At 46.6% G+C, this 19,935-nt stretch overlaps 1 protein-coding gene across 15 annotated transcripts in view; it reads right to left on the bottom strand.

Annotated features, from left to right (window-relative positions):
* LOC147447623 (uncharacterized) overlaps positions 1-19,935 on the bottom strand; it is a 110,453-nt gene that overhangs the window by 9,856 nt on the left and 80,662 nt on the right. For all 15 annotated transcript variants that reach the window (XM_086523346.1, XM_086523347.1, XM_086523349.1 and 12 more), the window contains 4 exons: positions 9,758-9,816; positions 9,560-9,670; positions 9,308-9,431; positions 9,126-9,238 (listed from right to left, as the gene is read on the bottom strand). In XM_086523346.1, the coding sequence (XP_086379472.1) occupies positions 9,126-9,238; positions 9,308-9,431; positions 9,560-9,670; positions 9,758-9,816 (407 nt within the window). The remainder of the gene's footprint in view (positions 1-9,125; positions 9,239-9,307; positions 9,432-9,559; positions 9,671-9,757; positions 9,817-19,935) is intronic.

The raw sequence follows: 19,935 nt of genomic DNA, 5'->3' as shown, positions 1-19,935 counted from the left end.
ACACTGGCAGCTGAGATGCAGTCCAATCTAGTAGTAGCCAGATTCCAATAAGTGAAGCGCGAGTCCACATCCAGAGGAGGAATAGGTGAATGAGCAGCAAGCATCCTTTGAATCTCCCGCCAGAGAGGAGAATAGTGAAGGCCCAACCGAAAGCGGGAGACGGCATTAGCGAAAGAAAGAACATAACCCGAGTCATTAACCACCCGATGCACCTGACAGATTCCTTTTTGGGAAAGAAAATACGCTTGGCGAGGAGACCGTTGAACCAAGGTCGAAGCAAAAACCCTGCTCCAATGCAGACTCTCCAGGCGAATAGAGTTACCCCTAGAGAATTGTCGACCATCCCAAGCCAAATGCGAAGTGACAACCTTCCAATCAACAATTAGAGAAGAAGTAAACGGACATCCAGGAATGTGTCCTTCAAGCTTCCCAAAAACAACATCCCAATAAGTCGGTTTCCAACGACCAAAAGAAGGGGTGACAAACACAAATGTGTGACCATGAGAGCCCAGGGTTGCTGCTGCTCCACGAAAACTGGCAACAACATAGCTTTCCGAGCCAGAAGATGACGTCTCAAGTCCAAAATATTCAACCCTCCTAGCCACTTGGGAGAACGCAGCTTGTCCATAGATAGAAGCCGAAGGCCCCTCTTGCTAGACGAGGTCCGCCAAAAATGCTCTAAAATATTGGACATGAAAGATTGCAAGCGCAACCGAGGCCAGGATAACAAAGGCAAGTAAAACTGCACATAAGCCACAAGGATGCATTGGACAATCTTGAGACGCACATGAAGTGGCCACGTGGACAATTTCCAATAATTCAACTTGGAATGCAGACATTGGATCACCCAATCCAATTTCTGCATAGCCGATACATTCCAACCTAGTGGATAACCTAAATGGCGAACCAGAACATGTGGAGGAACAATCTCCCCAGGCCACAATATCTTATGCCAGTCATACTCTCTCAGAGGCAATAGCTTGGATTTGCAAAAGTTAACTTTGAGACCTGCTGCCAATCCAAACAAGTGAAGAGTATGCATAATCTGTTGTACATCATCATGGTTATTACGAGGCATGAACAAAGAATCATCCACATAAGCCTGACCAGCAAACTGTCGACCAGAAGGTAAAGTCAAGCCATGTAGCCCACTAGTGGAGGTCAAGGAATCCAAATACATAAACAAGGGATGAGTAGCGATCGCATAAAGCAAAGCACTCAGAGGGCGGCCCTGCCTTACTGACCGTCCCAAAGTCCAAGATTCCGTGAGAAACCATCCAACAAGCCAGCAGAAGTATTGTATGCATACAAGAAAAGCACGACACGGGATAGCCTAGGCCCAAAGCCCAAATGTCTCATGGTATCCGCAATGTAATCCCAAAGAACAGTATCAAATGCCTTTTCAATGTCGACGTGCATGATTAAGACATCCTGTCAAGTATATTTTGCATACTCCATACCAATGATGACATTTGCGAGATTATCAATAATTTGACGTCGTGGAATGAAACCGTATTGAGATTGATGCAAGCCTTCATGCAGAAAGCACTTGAGTCGGTTAGCAAGCATTTTTGCCATTAACTTATATACCACAGGGATAAGCGTAATAGGCCGCCAATGTGAGAATTCTTCACACAATGTATGCTTCGGTCTTAGCTTGAGCAAACCTTCTTTCCAAGAGGAGGGCAATTCCTGTTGTTCCCAGGCTGTATTCATCATGAACAATAGAGGCACCTTCAAATAATCCCAGAAAGACAAGAAAAATTCCACAGAGACCATCCCAACAAGGAGCTCTCCATCGACCCAAATCAAGCAAGCTGGCATACAATTCCCACTCAGTGAAAACAGCTTCCAACTCTTGAGCCTGCCGCATCGAAAGAATGGAAGTAACATGCGATTGCTTGGCGAGCTTCTCTCATGGGAGAAGAAGGGGCCTCAAAAATCTTGCCATAATGAGAGTGTAGGGCTAGTACTAGCTCTCGGAAAGTGGAGGTCCACTCCCCTGACGGTAATTTAACTATCCATATAGCTTGAGACTGCCTCGAGCGATGCAGATGCTGAAAGAATTGTTTAGAAGCACATCCTTTATCTGCAAAAGCCTGTTGACGAGCTCGAGTCTGCCATTTGGCCAATTTTCTCTCATCATTGTGCCTTAATATAGCGCGGGCAAAAAACAACTCAGTCATTTGAGCGTCACTAAGAGAGGTATGATTAGCCAAGTGCATTACTCAGCTACAAGCATCCTTTGCTTGGTTAACATGTTCCCTTAATTGTGACAAATAATCCCTGCCATAATCCTGTATAACTGATTGAACACGCATAACAAAACAGAACCAAGCTATGTCCATGTCAGAATACATATGGGAGAGTAAAGGCAGGATGATATTCACAATCATAGTGCGAAAAGGCTCATGCTTGAGATAAGCATTATTGATATGCAAAAGTCTCTTCTTGGGTAGGCCATCATTGACATCAAAAGAGCCAAAACGAAGTTTCAAGCATACGGGAAAATGATCCGAGAGACACATAGCATATTCAATCCTCATCTCGCATACCAAGTCATCATACTATTGCATGTGAAAAAGATACCAGCGATCTAACTGAGCGCGATACATAGATTGAGCATTATGCTGAAAAGTGAATCCTGATTCAGTTGGATGCAAAAAGGGCCACAAATCAAGCCCATTATAGGTCGACATAAATTGGTCCCAAGATTGTCGTTCCATATGAAGCATGTGAGAATGGCCAGTAGTATTATCCGCAAGGTTTGGTGCATTATTAAAATCCCGCAGTGAAAGGCATTGGAACGCCAACAATAAGAAGAGATAGCACTCCACAACCGTGCCCTATCTGCAGAAGCTGTGTATGCATATAATCCTCCAAATTCGAAAACTTCCCCGTTAACAATACATTGGATGACCATCCATCTCCCAACCGGGTCATTAAAAACCAAGGTCGGGAAGAGTTCATGTCGAACAAGCATAAGCACTCCAGAATGGCCAGCTAATCTTGCATAAACTATCCAATAGCCCTCAAAGTAAGAAGTTTGTCTTGCAAATTGATGATGGTTATGCTCTTAAAGAACCACAATGTTTGCTTTACATGTATGTACATAATGCCAGGTAAGCCGCCACTTGTCGTGATTACATAACCCACGCACATTATAGGAGATGCAATTCAAAGAACTATGCATTCTATATGGTATATACAATGGACGAGGAAATAGGAAAAGAAAGGGTGGAGAAAACTCAACTACCAGTGCCCATCGACACATCCTTCCCAGCTGTAGGTGCCTGAGAAGGTGGGTCAAGACCTGGACCTGGATAATTGAAAGTAAATGCACCTTGCCATGAAGAAGCTTCTCCGGTAACAACTTCCTTGTAAGAGCGAACCACCTTGTCCCAAGCTTCAGCTAAAGAAGTGTTGTCATTAGAAAGGAGTTTTTTATGAGCAACATTCTTCAAAAGAGGCACATAATTACGAGAAGATGCCGGAACACGAGTTGTAAGAGCTTTGGCGGGTTTCTTACACACACACACACACAAAAAAAAAGTGGGGATTGGGAGCATTATACAGGTCAGTAGTGGGGGATGTACGCACTCTAGAGGGGATTTTTGATTTGGTTCACTCCACTACCAGGTGAAACAGAGCTGCCTGCTATCTCCTACACTATTTGGCATGTATGTGGATGAGGTTGCTGACTACATTTGAGAGGGATGGTGATAGAGGAGCACAATTAGCAGGGACGTGGATCCCATTATTGTTATATGTTGATGATATTGTTTTGATTTATGACTCCGGAGGGGATGCAACGTCATTTAGATGCTTTGTACACAGTTGCCCATGATAGTGGATTATCTGTTAACCTAGGGAAAACCAAGGTTATGGTGTTTAACACTACACCGCAGTCCGTCAGGAGGTCAGCACCCACATTTACATATGGCCAACACACCGTGGAGTATAAAGATTCATACACCTACGTTGGGGTAGTCTTCAGTGGACCGGTGTTTTCATTGAGGGGAGCAGCAGAGACTAGATTGACAAGAGCTTATGCAGCCTTGGGAGGATTGGAGACAATGTGTTCGCAGGTTCAGTTTCAAGAACCTCGATCAAAGTTGTGGCTTTTTCACACTCTAGTGGCATCAACTATGCTTTACTGGGTTCAGATTTGGGGACCCTCAGTGGACCACCATCGCAGATCTAGTAGCATCGATGGATCGAGATGTATAGAGAGGCCTCTAGTCACTATGATCTCTCGGATGATTCGGGCTAAGGCCTCAGTGCCACATGAGGCGCTTATTAGATCAGTATCCTTCATGCATAATTTATGGGACCTCCATAGAGACAGATATGCTCGGCTAGACCTTGAGTCATCCCGACAACTAGCGCTACAGGGGGACACAACATGCTGGTATGGGCAGCTGACATCTTGGTGTCAATCACATGGCTTCAACATGGATAGACTCCCTCCGTTCCAATACTCCTTTGATGCACCCTCCCTATCTCTCACACGCACAGAGATCACTAGACTCATACGTCAAAATTTGATAACGTCACTAGAACCTCACACCACCTATGTATGTTGTAGCAATATGGGCTCTTGGACTATTAGCCACCTCATGGACACAGATTGAGAGACCACATATATGTATGATATCGTCCTTGTTTCGTAGCAAGTGCTCAGTGCAACACAACATTATTCTAGTAGAGTTAGATTCTTTGAGTATGATCAAGCTTCCATTTGGATATCGAGTCAGCCCATTACAGGTCGACATAAATTGGTCCCAAGATTGTCGTTCCATATGAAGCATGTGAGAATGGCCAGTAGTATTATCCGCAAGGTTTGGTGCATTATTAAAATCCCGCAGAGAAAGGCATTGGAATGCCCCTCCTGAGGCATGATGTAGGAATCCTCGTGCCCTACAAACCCCTGACAATGCAACCGAAGTTTGCCTATGAGAGGTATAATAGCAACATCCCGTCTTAGTGCCACCAAAACACACTCCATCGATGGTCCCATAGTACCTCATGCTAAGCTCTGGAAAAAGCCACTCCCTTTCCTTTTTCTTTCTTAGGCGTGTCTTCTCAAAACGTAAGAGCACCCAATCGTCTTTCTTTAATTTCAAATCGCGACGGTGTCGATCTGCTCCCTTCTTGTGTTGTTCGCGAGATTTCGCTAAAGTAACCAAGTCCCTCGTGTACTGGTCGGCTTCAAGAAATTTTATCTTCCGTGCTAAGGAAGGGTGGAACCTTCGGAGCACCTTCAATGATCTCAAATGGCGCCCTCCCCGTCGAAGAGTGGATCATGTTATTGTAGGCAAATTCCACCAAGGGCAAATTTTTTTCCCATTGAGTCTTTTGAAGAAATGTAAGACTTCAATAAATTCAGTATGACTGAATTTGCAATCTCAAATTGCCCATCTGTCTGCGGGTGGAAAGATGATGAGAACTGCTAATCAGGAATCTCCGTTAGAGACTATTGTCTCAAGCATGCCATGTAATCTGAAAATCTGTGAAATGAACAGTCTCGTTAAATGATCCGGCTTGACCATCTTCTTCACTGGAACAAAGTGAGCTTGTTTGCTAAATCTGTCGATGATAGTCCAAATGCCATTTTGCCCACTCTAGTAGGCAATGACATGGCCTTCTTGCATTAAGACCGCACCCAGACTACGACCACAAGCATCACAATGTACTTCAAATGACTTCTGCAAATCCGGCAAAGTCAAAACTGGTCCTGTAGTCAACTTCTCTTTGAAAGTCTAAAAGGCAATCACCTCTATGGGTCCCCACGAGAAAGGTACTCCTTTCTATGTCAAGATATGCAAAGGGGAAGCGACCTCTGCAAACTTTCTAATGAATCGCCGGTAGTAAGAACATAAGCCCAAGAAGCTTCTAACTTCATGAACATCCTTCAAATTGGGCCAATCACGTATAGTCTCAATCTTGGCCAGGTCCATCTGTACTCCTGCTACTACTGAGACTATGTGTCCCAAAAAGTGTATCTCCGCTAAGAAAAATTCACTCTTCTTGGCATTGATTACTAACTTGTGATCTCGCAATGCCGAAAGAACAGTAGCAAATGGTGTCTATATTCTGCCTCATCCTTGGAGAAAACTATAATGTCATCGAAGAAAGTGCCAACAAAAGATCTGTACTCTCTGAAAATCCTATCCATCACTCAGTTAAAAGTAGTTGGAGCATTGGGGTAAGGCCAAAAGGCATCACCAAAAATTCATATAAACCGAAACTCGTCCGAAAAGTTGTCTTCTAGACATCTCCCGACACGATTCAGATCTGATGATATCCGCTTTTCATATCAATCCTACTGAAGCAAGAGCATCCTTGTAATCGGTCAAGAATATCATCGATCCTCAGAATCAAAAATCTATTCTTGATGGTGATTTTATTGAGAGCTCTATATTCAAAGCACATTCTCCAAGATCCGTCTTTCTTTAAAACCAACAACACCGGAGAGCAATAGGGTGAAGTACTCGGCTCGATAAGACCCTTTTCTAAAAGGTCTTTCATTCCAAACCAACCAGAGTTCACATTTCCAAAGATTAACGAGTTGGACACGAGGATAGAGACGACATAGGAGTTGGGAACGAAGATGACTTACTATCAACCCAACTATATGGATACACATCTATCTCATGGGTTACGGTGTGGCACTAGTCAGATACAAACATTTTCACACCACTTGAGATTGAGACTCGTAGATTTAGAGGGATACCAACAGCAAGCAAGACATGCCACCTATGCCATACACAGCAAGAGATAGAGAGATTGATCGAGCATTGGAGCTAGGGAGATCGAGACGCCCACGAGTAACGAGACGAGCATCATAGCATTGACGGAGACTACAATAAAGTACTATCTCGACATCCAAAGCACAGATGAGGATGGATTCATGACTCATTGTATCTTTCTCTTCTATTGGATGCCCATTGTATCAATGATCGCACATACCCCACACAGTTCCAACTAGTAACACTTCTAGATTCATTTTAGTATATCTTTTTTTGTACTCAGACATTGTATTCAGATCATCAATTCGTAAAGAACTGGTCTCTTAGTTCATTTTGGCCTTTTAAAGACGTTAATATACCATTTCATCTCTCTCTCTAAGGGCGATTGAGCTTAGGAAATCGAGACGACCACGACCGAGATGCAGAAGCACACTTCACCGGAGGAGACTACAACAAAGGATTAGAAGCATTCTAGCCAGACACCCAGAATGCTCCTAAGAAGCTTATCTAATACTTTGTATTTAGTTTTTCGCGTTTATTTTCACATTTTCACACTTTTCAGACATTGTAACAGACTCACCACTTTTGTATCAGTTTGGTCTCATAGGTCACTCTGGCCTTTTGAAGACGTTAATATAACATTTCATTTCATTTCTCTCTCTCTCTCTCTCTCTCTCTCTCTCTCTCCGACGAATGAGGCCGAGAAATGGATAGAAGTCGCTAAGAAAAGGAAAGAGAAAGAAACCACATCTATCCTCACTCCTACAATCATCAACATGACTTTGGAAAAAGAGCAGCGAAGGAAGACTAGAGCTTTGCATGACGAGTAACCGGTCTAAAAGACCAAGATGATGTGGAAGGGGAAGTCAAAGAACTTCTCCGCATGATGGGTAGTGAGGCTACTCATACAAAGGCATGGAGGGTACGGAAGAAGTCACAAGGAAATGGGGAGACTTCAAAGGAGAGAGCTCTAATCACGCGTTTCCCATCCATGGGGCAAACAAACAAGGACTTCTCGAAGAAGCCTCTTACACTAAAGAAAACGGGCATATTCCTTGGTGATGACCTCACACTCCCACAACTTGCTCATATGAAAGAAGTTATACCCGAGATAATAACAGCTCGAGAAAAGGGGAAAGTGGCCTTCTAAAGGGATGGACGAGTGGTTATTCTGGAGAAGCGCCCAGCATGACGGCGCGAGACCTATGGGACCACACTCAAAGTGGCTACATGGAATTGTAATGGATCTTTGCGCCTTGATGTAGGGGCCTTTGAGGATAGTTTCACAGGGAGGGACATCATTTTCTACTCTGAGACGCATCAGGCCCCCGGGGTAGTCCATGCCACATGTAAGCGGTTACAGATGGGAGATAGCTTTCAGACACGAGACTTGATCAAAGCACAGAGGATGATGTTCAAGAGGAGTGGCAGTCTTATTCAAGGAGGAGTTACAACCTCTGATACATATAGCTCGGAGGGATGAGCATGCTAGGTATGTGGGTGAGACTGAAAGCAGAGATAGGCAGATACCTCTACACCGCTATTTTCTATTTCCCTCCTAGTACGTCAGTATATGCATCACCTAGAGGACAGTCCCCCTTCTCTATTTTGAATGATGTTATATGGGAGTTTTCTAGGGAAGGCGGGATTATTATCTTGGGGGATTTCAATGCTAGGAGACTGCCCATCACCACACAAGATTCTATGATACCTAAGAGGAGTTGATGCAGGAGCTTGATATTATAGAAATGGGCATGTCTAGATTATCATAGGATGAGGAGCACACTGAGTATGGCAAATACTTTAATGATATGGGGACTGCACATGGATTGGCCATTTTGAATGGCCTACAAAGATTCCCTGCAGCAGGTGGTTTTACATGCTTTTCACATCGGCATGGCGCTGATACAGTGGATTATGTTATGGCTCTGCCACGACTCATTCCTTCCTTTCAGGATGTGGCGTAATTTCTCTCTCCTCGCTCAGGCTGTTTTTGAGGAGTGAGCCCTCGCATGGTTCCACATTCTTCCCATGAATTTCTATGTTTTCATACACTTTGAGCATGCTAAGAGCCAAGCTGGCAAGTGAGCCATAGGTCATGGTGGAGGGACGCTGCTACAGATATGGGAGGCATTGAAGCTCGAAAACAGCGTGCTTTGTTCAACCAGCTCACAAGATGGTCAATCTTCTACAGACTAGTTCTACTTGTTATAATAGGATCATTACCATTGATAGCTGTAAAATGCATTTGAGTAACAGAGATCTTTTTAAAGACAAATTTCTAAAGGATGAAAGGCAAATTTGATGTGGAATCCAAATTAGGGTCTCGGTTCCTGTTGAAATCCTTCTACGATAAATGGATTGATATCATACCACGGTCTTTGTGGCGCCAATGCTCCAATTCGCACTTTTTTTCTCAGCGAAGCAGCTCAGTTGCTGTCCTGTGGTACTACTCCTACAAGATAAATCTTGCAGCGAAAACATGCCTGCATGAAAGATATGATCTGTAAGAGCCAGCTACAAATAAGAGAATATACCAATGATAAAATAGCAACCTAACACTGATGTAGACCAAGACTCTGCTACTTCAGTAAAGTTCTGTTCTGGCAGTGGGTATCCTAGGTTGAAAGACATGTTCACTGATGTGTAAAGGTTTGCAAGCCATGTGTAGTCCAAGATCTGTAAGAAAACAGTAATGAGGCTGAAGGGGATGTTGTAAGTAAGATGTTTTCCTTGACAAGTATACGAGAAGACAGTGCTTACTAACATAAAATTACTTTTGAAACAACTTGATGACAGGCTCTTACTTTGACAAGAGATGGAAAGTAACTAGAAACGTTCTGCTGTGGTCGATCATAAACATCATACAACTTAGTTTGCACCTTGGAATAATCTTTGATATTGTCTGTTACAAGGTACTAGAAAAATAATAAATATTCCTGGTCAGAGAACAGCGCTGCAAGTTCACATTATTTTCACAGCTGTTGGGCAAAAAAGTTCCTCACGAGATCATATTGTGGGTAGATGTCTTCAACTAAAGCGGCAAAATCATGCTGGTAAGATCCTGCAAAATTGAAGATTTTATTTGCTTTTAGTGTGGATGTTGTACCCTTTTTATCACATAATAGGAGAATTTCCAGTTACAAAACAGTGGTTGCCAGCATCTCAATACAAAATAGGTGAAAAAAGCCCAACACAATTCATTGATACACAAGCAAAGGGGCAAAACCTAAGGATCAGTACAAGGAAGGGTACCCAGGAGAAAGAAGCACTGCATAACTTTACAAGAGATAATCCATGGCCTTCAAGCAATGCAATGCCTGTAAACAATATCCGCCAAGTTAATCCCCGGACTGACTACCGAAAACCTGATTGGGACAACATATCGCCTTACCTTCCTCTTTTGAAGTAGAGATGCCGTCTTAGAAATACCAGTTGCAATCATTCGCATATTGAGGCAACGGGCCTGCCTATTCTTTGCTTCCTCTAAGGTAGCATGAGCACTTTGCCTGACTCCTCTCTTCCCTCTTTCCTCTATCCCTCCCATCCTTCTTGGCTTCTATCTTCTCTTCAATGCTTGCAATGATGACCTTGGTCAACTCTTCTTTTAGAGTGTGTATGCGGGGATGCTCTTTTAGTTAGGCATAGACAAACTAGTTGGAAATAAGGCGAATCATCAGTTATAACTAAGGGGTAAAGAGAGGACACACACTGATAGAGAGATGTGTAGAGAGAGAAGGAGAATAAGAAACAGAGTTATAAATTCTTTTCGCTGATTTTCCTTTCCACTCTTGGTGGCACGTCACGTAAGGATAAGAATGTTGCTTTGACGAGGTCAGTCTCGTCCCTCATGGCGGCTTTTTGTAGCAGGGTTACAATGTCAATTGCACAAGAGACGCAGTTACTTGCAGCTGGTTTGGAGTTCACACTGGACGGACTAGCGCGTGGGTAGTGACACGTGGCAATGATACGGGTGGTGCTCTAGTGGACACGTGGCCAGATCACCACCACATTAGCTTGAAGATAGACTTAGATGGACTAAGATATTTTGCTAGCCGTTCGTGGCTCTTTATCATTGTATATATTTGTAGTTGGTTTTGGTCGTTGGGACATCATCTACTTTCTATGGTCTAGCGTCTTGAGTCTTCTGTCTTGTGTCCAACATCGCACGTCTGCATTCTCCCTGCAAATTGGAGCCTCGACACCCCCATTGTACCTTTGAGTCCTGCGCTTGGAGAGCTAAGTGTGCTCCCAGCTAGAATCTGTGTGGTTCTATGAGTTTCTCGAGTCCCATTGAGTTTCGACTTTGTTGTTGTGCTTTAAGTTGTTGATCTATTGTTGTGTGCTATTTTCTTTCTATTGGAGTGAGGTTTCACGCATATTGCACTGAGGAGCACCCACTGTAGAGAGCACAACACACTTTCCCTGCTACAAGTGCTCTCATTTCTGGCACGCCCGGCGGAACCTCAACTGAAGTGTCACTCCACTCCATCGAGCATGCATGTTGAGGAGCTAGCTGGTTCAACCCCTCGCCTAGTCTAGTCTGCTTGTGTGGTCCAAGTTGGTCTAGACAAGCTTTGCCCACGTCTAGCTTAGTCTAGTCCATCTTCGCCTCGTCCAACTTTTTTTTCTTCCGAGAAAGAGATCCTTCTATTAGTTACAGCATATGTACAATGGGGCTAAATCAAGAAATGGGGGGAGGGAAAAGCCACACAGGTGGTCGGTAGTGCCGTCGGAGTACACCCTGGACCATGGTGTAAAAAGGCCCAGGATGCCATAGACAAAGGAAAGACTCTCTGCGCTCCCGCATGCGGTCGGAGCTGCCCTGTAGTCCCTCAAGCTGTCCTCTGAGAGTATGGATCAAGCCTCAAAGATGCGGAAGCAACAGGCCCGTCAGATGAACCAAAGTGTCAAGCCACTGATGAGCTCCCAACACTCCTCTCTCTCGCCTCGTCCAACTTAGTCTAGTCCATCTTCGCCTCGTCCAACTTGGTCTAGCTAGTCTAGTCCCTTTCACCCCTATCTACCAGGAATGGTCTAGCCAATCTAGCCTAGTCCACTTGGGTCTGGTCCAGTGGGTCTTGACTACCTAGCAAGTTCAAGTGTCAACGCGCCTAGAGCTTGGGTCGAACTTTCAAACGACTCTCCACAGACGATGAAGAAGACCATGCTAGGATAATTGTCTCCCTCTGTAGGGGTCGTGGCCTCGACCGAGAAAACGCCTACCTCGTGCTCTTCCTGTCAACCTTAAATGGCTTAGCAGATAAATGATACAATCAGCTTGCTGAGAGCCAGTTTTTACTACTTGGGCAGCAATACGGCAACACTTCTGTGAAGCTTTCAGACCAAGTGACTTCCAAGAAAAGGTTATGGGTTCCTTCAGTGTGCCGCCTGATGGACGTGGCATGTGTTTCCACACTTCAGACCCTACCCATCCCCTTCAACCCTATCCACCCCCTCACTCCTTCCCCTCATCCTACCCATCACCCCCCTCTCTCTAATCATCCCTACCCACCCTACCCTAGTTCACTTGCCCCTACCCACCTCCTCTTTATCCTCTCCCCTACCCACCCCTAGTCTCCCCATCCCTCGCCCCTACCCACCCCCTTCAACCCTATCTAGCCTACCCTCTATCCACCCCCTCACTCCTTCCCACCACTCCCATCTCTCCAATCGCCCCTACCACCCTACCCTAGTCCACTTGCCCCTACCCACCCCCCTCAACCCTATCTACCCTACCCTCTATCCACCCCCTCACTCCTTCCCCTCGTCCTTCCCACCACCCCCCTCTCTCCAATCGCCCCTACCCTAGTCCACTTGCCCCTACCCACCTCCTCTCTATCCTCGCCCCTACCCTCCCCTAGTCTCTCCATCCCTCGCCCCTACCCACCTCCTCTCTATCCTCGGCCCTACCCACCCCTAGTCTCTCCATCCCTCGCCCCTACCCACCCCCTAGCCCTCCCTCCTCGCCCCACCCATTCTCCATCTCTCGCCCCTACCCACACCCTTACACACCCCCTATCCTATCCCCCTCGCCCCTACTCTCCCACCCCCTCTCCATTGCTCGCCGCTACCCACCCCCTAGCCCTCCCTCCTCGCCCCTTTCCACCCCCTCTCCCTACCGAAGCTACCTAGAGGTCCCACGGCACAAGCAAAGAAAGGAAAAAGGGAATCAACTGGTAGATCAAAGAATTCCCCAAAACCAGGATAAGATTTTTGAAGTAGATTAGTATGATATAGATCTGGATACTTCTTTTCCCAAGGTGCACGAGGCTCTTGAGAAGTCTCAAGGACGGCATAAGAAGGCAGCCGACAAGAATCGATGCGACTTGTAGCTGAGGGAAGATGATAAGATGCTCTTACGGTTTGAGAAGGCACGCCTAAGGCAACGAAAGGGAAAGGAGCGTCTTTTTCCAAAGCTAAGATTACGAGACTATGGCCCTTTTCAAATTCAAGAGAAGATAAATGATGTATCCTTCGGACTGAAGTTGCCAGATAGTTGGAAGATTCACAATGCTTCTCATGTGAGTCTATTGAAAACTTTCAAGGGTGAGGTGACAGTCGACAAGGAGCTGAGGAGAAACCTGAAGTGGAAGAGAGAGAGGTGATACTTGTTACGGAACAGATACTGGTTCGCCACGAAAGGAAAGTGAAAGGTAAAGTGAAGTGCGGTTCTTACTTAGACAATGTAGCAGGCTACAATGTGACTTTCACAGGACACTCAGTTAGTACGGTTGGTCTGGTCTGGTTCACACTGGACGGACTCTCTTGGCTGGGCTGGGTAGTGACACGTGGCATGGATACGGTGGTCTAGTGCATATCGTGGCCAGGGCACCACCACCACTCAGGGGAGATAGACTTAGGTGCTGTCATTTATGAGCCGTTGGTGGCTCTTTATGGTGATACATATGAGTAGTTGTTTTGGGCCAGTGGCATTATCTTGTACGTAGTAGTCTAGAGTGGGTTTTTTACATAGAGCACGTCTTCACCATCCCGGCACATCTGAGCCTCGACATCCCCATTGTACCTGTGAGTCCTCGATTGGAGCCGAGTGTGCTGCCACGCCAGAGTCTGTATCAGTCTTTGAGATAGTCGAGTCATATGTTCTGGTCTGCTGTTGTGTCTTTGCGAGCTCTGTTGACGTCTATTGTTCCTTTTGGTTCAGTCTGTTTGAGTGAGATAGTCACACACATTGCAGTGAGTGAGATTGTCACGCACATTGCACTGAGGACTACCCACTGTAGAGAGCACGACACATTATCCGCGCTATAGGTGCTCTCATTTTGGCGATCACGGTGGGACCTCAACTTAAATCTCACTCTGTGAGGTGCAAATCTTGAAGCTAGTTGGGTCTATCTAGCTTCGCCTGCCTTGCCTAGCTTCACCGACCTTGCCTTGCATTGTTCTCCTCTCGCCTCGTCCAATTGGTCTAGTCCTCTCTCACCCTAGTCATCTCTCGCCCTGGTCCAACCTTCCCTCGTCTCTGGTCTAGACCTCCTCGACCCTGGTCTAGTCCTCCTCGTCCCTGGTCCAGCCTGGTCTAGTCACTTGCCTGGTCTAGAACCTGGTCTAGTCCTCCTCGTCCCTGGTCCAGTCCGGTCTAGTCATTGCCTGGTCTAGTAGAGTATAGACCAATCTTCAGCCAGTTCAAGGTTTTCTTGCCCCAAGCTTGGTTGGTTTGGTGGTCGCTGCATGACCCATACAAGGCGGTCACTCGAGCGTCAAAGCGCACTCCTGAGTCCTCTGAAGTACTACAACAGAAGACGACCCTTGGAACCTGTTAGAAGTCCATCAACCTCATCACCCATACCTCCACATATGGCATCACCCATTCCTCCCTCTGGTTCCACATCTTCCAGATCGCCTTCTCCAGTGAAGCTCTCTCATATTCTGCTGTAGCAACTCCATGGAGCAAGGACCACCTCGTCCTTCGACTCGTCCAGTGAATCGGCCCATTTTGTGCTACAGATACGAGGAATATGGTCATTACCAAACCAAATGCCCTCTGCCCAAAGGGTCTCCTCCCTGTCATCATTGCCCTGATATGAAGGATCACTACAGTAAGGATTGCCCTACAATTCGTGCATCTACGGCTTCGAAACCAAGTCAAAGCCAGACTGAGTTTGCCTTTCCCACGCTCAATTTGATAGCAATTAGCAATGTTTCTCAGCCGCCCCCTTCTACCCACGTGGTTACACCTCAAAATAAGCCGCCGCAATTGGTAGAGGAGCCATCGGGCGTCCTCACCCGGGCCCAGAGAGCCGCTCTCGGTCTTAGCATTCCAGCAAGTTCAACTTCCCCACACAGTCTCACACCAATGGATACCCTACCTGAATCTGTTAACAAGCCATTTCCCAGTGCCATGAAAGAATCCAAATCTTTGCCCTCTGATATTGATGAAGCTAGCTTCGAAGCAGTTTCCGATCTACAAAAGATCAATGTACCCGAGAAACCACTGGTAGAACAGGAAAAGCTTACAACAGAGTCAGTCTTGAAGAGCACCTTCCAACAAGTGTCCCTCTATGACATGCTGCGACTAGATGCAAATTTTAGCAGTGACACCCTTGCTGTTATTCAGTCACTTTATCCTGGAGCAGGTCCTAGTGGCGGGCACCTCCCAGTGCGACCATCAGAGTCCTATATGATATCCAATCCCGCTGCTCCACTCTGATTAGAAGCTCTCACCTGACAGTGTCCGTTTTGGGTCGACAATTCTCAGGAGTGATAATGGATGGTGGATCTGGCATCAACGTGATGCCCGAGTTCACTATGTTAGCTCTAGGTCTACAGCCTACTCGCCCTGCTCCCTTCACAGTTACATTGGCCGACCAGCGGACAGTCTACCCAGTGGGCATAGTGGACAATGTGCCTCTGCAGGTACAAGACTTTACTTTTAACTTGGATTTTGTTGTGGTTCGTCTTCCCGTGGTGCAGTAAGTTTCTTTGTCAATGGAAACCAAACCTGAACAAGAACAGCCTACTACACCTCAAGGGTCAGATGAAGATCTGCTGGAGTGGTTGGAGGCTACCAAATCTATGCCTTGTTATGGAGTCTCTATTCACTCTTTGCATGAAGGTACACCCTCTTCAAATGGTGCCATAGTAACTACACCAAATGAGCCACCTGAGCCTATGAAGAAGTATAGAAGCAATAAGAAATCTCCTCTACAAACACCTTTGGTGTCTACTTCTCCGACCAGAACAAAGCTCTCCTTTGTGTATAGCAAACGCCCTTCCCAGAGCCCGTCCTGCAAGATGAATTCTAAGATAATGATCGCTGTATTGCTCATGGTAGCTGCGTGCTCATTATTTGCATCTATCTACCCTATCCCCCTCTCCCCCTCGCCTTACCCTCCCCCTCACCCCTTCCCCCTCTCGCCCTCGCCCTACCCTTCCCACTCACCCCCTCGCCCTCCCCCTACCCACCCCCTCTCGCCCCTACCCACCCCCTCACTCCCTCTCGCCCCTACCCACCCCAGCTCACCCTCGCCCCTACCCACCCCCTCACTCCCTCTCGCCCCTAACCAATCCCCCTAGCCCCTACCCACCCCCTCACTTCCCCTCGCCCCTACCCACCCCCTCACTTCCCCTACCCTCCTTGCCCACCCTCTCATCTTCCCCTCGCCCCTACCCTCCCCCTTTCCCCTCGCCCCTACCCAAGCCCTCTCGCCCCTAACCAACCCCCTCACCCCTACCCTCCCCCTCATCTTCCCCTCGCGCCTACCCTCCCCCTCTCATTCCCTCGCCCCTACCCAGCCCCTCGCCACTAACTAGTCCCCCCTAGCATCAAGAGCTGGTCCAGCGAGTATCCGTCCATTGCCTTGTGATGCAAGCAGAAGCCCAGGTAGACGTGGCAGCACTGAAAATGTGGTATCTGGGATAGCACAAGTGCGACTTGAGACACATCTGCAGAGAACTCAATCTGAGGCACCAGTAGATCAAATCTGGGGGAAAATCAGCGCTTAGGCAAAAGCTCTCAAAGTCGTAGTCCACCCACGCTTCCTGGCGGACAACACCTTCGTCATTGCACAATGTCAAGTTCTTGATTGCAGCTCTTGTCTCTGTAGTGCCCAGCTAATGGATAGAATGTATTCAAGGCCTCCCCAAGGGAGCTTTTGAGGACTGCAAACGCCTTTGCTGGAGCAGTCATTCCTTGGAAGAACAACAGTAGAGACGTATGGATGTGAGGTATCATCTGGTCATTCACGCTCAGCTCCACCACCCCGCTGATCCAAATTGGGCCTTCAGTAGCCTTAAGCTTTCCCATTACTATTTAGCAGGCAAACAGCCAGGGATGCGCTTCAACCTTGATTCTTCCATCTTCAGAACCCACAGAGTAGGTATCAGAAACAAGATCATCTTCAGTAGCCTCAAGCTCCCTTTGCAAATTCCCCAGAAATTCTCATCAAGGAGTCCGCATTTCAATCTGCTTCGTGAACCCTTCATGCTCTTCCTCAACAACTACGACTGGCCTCTGCAACTCCTTCAAGAGCCTCTCATATGCCTCCGTCAGAGACACTACACTTCATTGGTTTTCAGCTCGAGAAGTGCCAAGAGTTGTTGCAACTCTTCACACTCTACTTGGAACTTCTTTAAATTGTTTGTCATCATCTCTGCATAAGAATCCACCAACATGTGTTCGAGCAAAGAAACCTCCTCCTCCAAGTGTTGATTTGTCTTGCCAGCTGCAATCATGTCTTGCATGGGTGGGCCAAGCACCGGCTTCAAGAATGATGTACATGCAGTACCTATTGGTTTTATTTCACATTTTTTCAGTATTTCCTCTCACCGAGACGGTGAGCGGTCTTGTGGCGGGCAACCTGTAGCAGGCTACAGTGTGACTTTCACAAGACACTCAGTTAGTACGGTTGGTCTGGTCTGGTTCACACTGGACGGACTCTCTGGGCTGTGGGCTGGGCAGTGACACGTGGCAAGGATACGGTCGTCTAGTGGACATCGTGGCCAGGTCACCACCACCACTCAGGGGAGATAGACTTAGATGCTGTCATTTATGAGCCGTTGGTGGCTCTTTATGGTGATACATATGAGTAGTCGTTTTGGGCCAGTGGCATTATCTTGTACGTAGTAGTCTAGAGTGGGTTTTTTACACAGAGCACGTCTTCACCATCCCGGCACATCTGAGCCTCGACATCCCCATTGTACCTGTGAGTCCTGGGCTGGAGCTGAGTGTGCTGCCACGCCAGAGTCTGTATCAGTTTTTGAAATAGTAGAGTCATATGTTCTGGTCTGCTGTTGTGTCTTTGCGAGCTCTGTTGACGTCTATTGTTCCTTCTGTTCAGTTTGTTTGAGTGAGATTGTCACGCACATTGCACTGAGGACTACCCACTGTAGAGAGCACGACACATTATCCGCGCTACAGTCAAGAACTCTCGGCATTGGATGCGAAGTGAATGGAGGAGGACTTAGCAGATACTTCTCGGATACTGGAACTTTACCTTGAGGTTTTTGGTCTAGCTTCGATTTTTTCCTAAAGATCCCGTGGATCAGCAGGGTTGAATCTGGCAGACGAGACTGCACAACAGAGGAGTCACTCCGCTCCTTTGTCACACATTACCCAAATGGAATAAAATCACTGATTTTCCTTTGGATTTCAGGGATATTGTTGGGCTGACAACATTCTGTTGGATGACTTTATGAAAGAAGTACTTCGACGTGGGAATTCCCGAAATGATTCTAATTTACGTGTGCTCTCTCATGTGAGTCGTGTCTAAGTGCATGTTTGAAGACGGAATGACTGCAGCATTTTGGTCTTGAGATTCCACATGAGATGGACATGAAAGCCATAGTCAATCCGACATTTATGAGATCCAATTTTTTGTTTTGTTTTGTTTTAGAAGTCGGGTAGGGCACTCCCGGCCGCTCTCCTCATACACCGGAAAAGTAAACAAGAAGAACGACCAGGACTATGCACCCAGAATCCTAAGCAGACGCTTTTGTCACTAGTTTCCTCTCGACTACGAGAGGGTAGGGTTATCTACACTCTTAGGGCCATGAGCATTCCTTTGAGAGACCCTTTTCGCTAACTTGATATGGGCGTGACAAGGACCAAGTACCTCTGTTCAGAGGCCCAGGTATTGCGGGACTTGCTTCGGTCTTCCCTTTGGAGTTGCCTCCTCTAGGTAACTTATCGCTCACCTCACTAAACTGCCTTTGTAACCCGACGGTTTTCCCCTAGGAAATGCCATACCCGCTTGGAAGGGCATCGGCCCCTGTGATTTGATTTGAATGTGATGTGGATGTCCAGTGACCGTCGCCTTTGTGCAAGTGCTAGATTTGTATCGTCTAGTGCGTCAATACTTAGAGTCAATGTCTACCGAACTCGTTTATGACTTATGATTGATTTTGCAAGCGTAATCGAAGGCGATTACAATTCTTTCAAGAGGGGGGTATGTCACAAAGTGATGATGTGGCATGTCCACCAGACAATCCCAGACAGATGAAATGAATTTACAAGTTGTCCCAACTTATGGGGGTCCGATCCGATGGGGCCCATGGGAACACAAAGAATATAAAAAAAAGATTGCGTGCAGTTGCTGACTTGGCAGAGACCTCCGCAATTCATGCTGACATGACAAGTTGTACGGATGCCCGCAAAATGCACTGGCTGCCGATCTGGCAATGTGTACGGATATTCCGTAATTTGCGCAAGCCTTTGCGGAGCGTGAGCTTTTGGGCCAGGATGCTTTTGAACTGATTGCTTTTGAGGCTTTGCTTTTGGGCATCCCTTGTAGGTTTATAAGAGCCCCTAGGGCCTCACTTTCCAAAGCATCTAGCCGTAGAGTCTGAGAGCAGAGGTCCCTCGAGAGTTGTACTCTGCAATGATTAATGATAAAGAAATACCAAAAGGGGCACCAGACTTTGGTGCCAATACCTCTGGGCACCGAACTATGCCGATCCGTGTCGACTCTCCCTCTCTCTATTGAAGTTCAGTGATTTTGAAGTTTTTGTTCGTGTGTTGCTATTGATTTCTCGTTTGGAGTGTCCAAGCCTGTTACAGTGGTATCAGAGCTCCTAGAGACGTCTACAAGACAGATTTCAGGACGACTTTTGGTTTGTATGAATATTTGGTAATGCCATTTGGCCTTACGAATGCTCCGGCTACATTCAATTGCATGTTGGATTTTGAAAGAGTACCGATCATTTCTAGGCACTTCCTTTGACG

Source organism: Adiantum capillus-veneris, chromosome 11 (assembly GCF_014529385.1).
Source record: "Adiantum capillus-veneris isolate H3 chromosome 11, ASM1452938v2, whole genome shotgun sequence".
Lineage (NCBI taxonomy): Eukaryota > Viridiplantae > Streptophyta > Polypodiopsida > Polypodiales > Pteridaceae > Adiantum > Adiantum capillus-veneris.
Note: the sequence above shows the minus strand (reverse complement) of the source record. Positions and strands in the feature narration are given on the sequence as shown.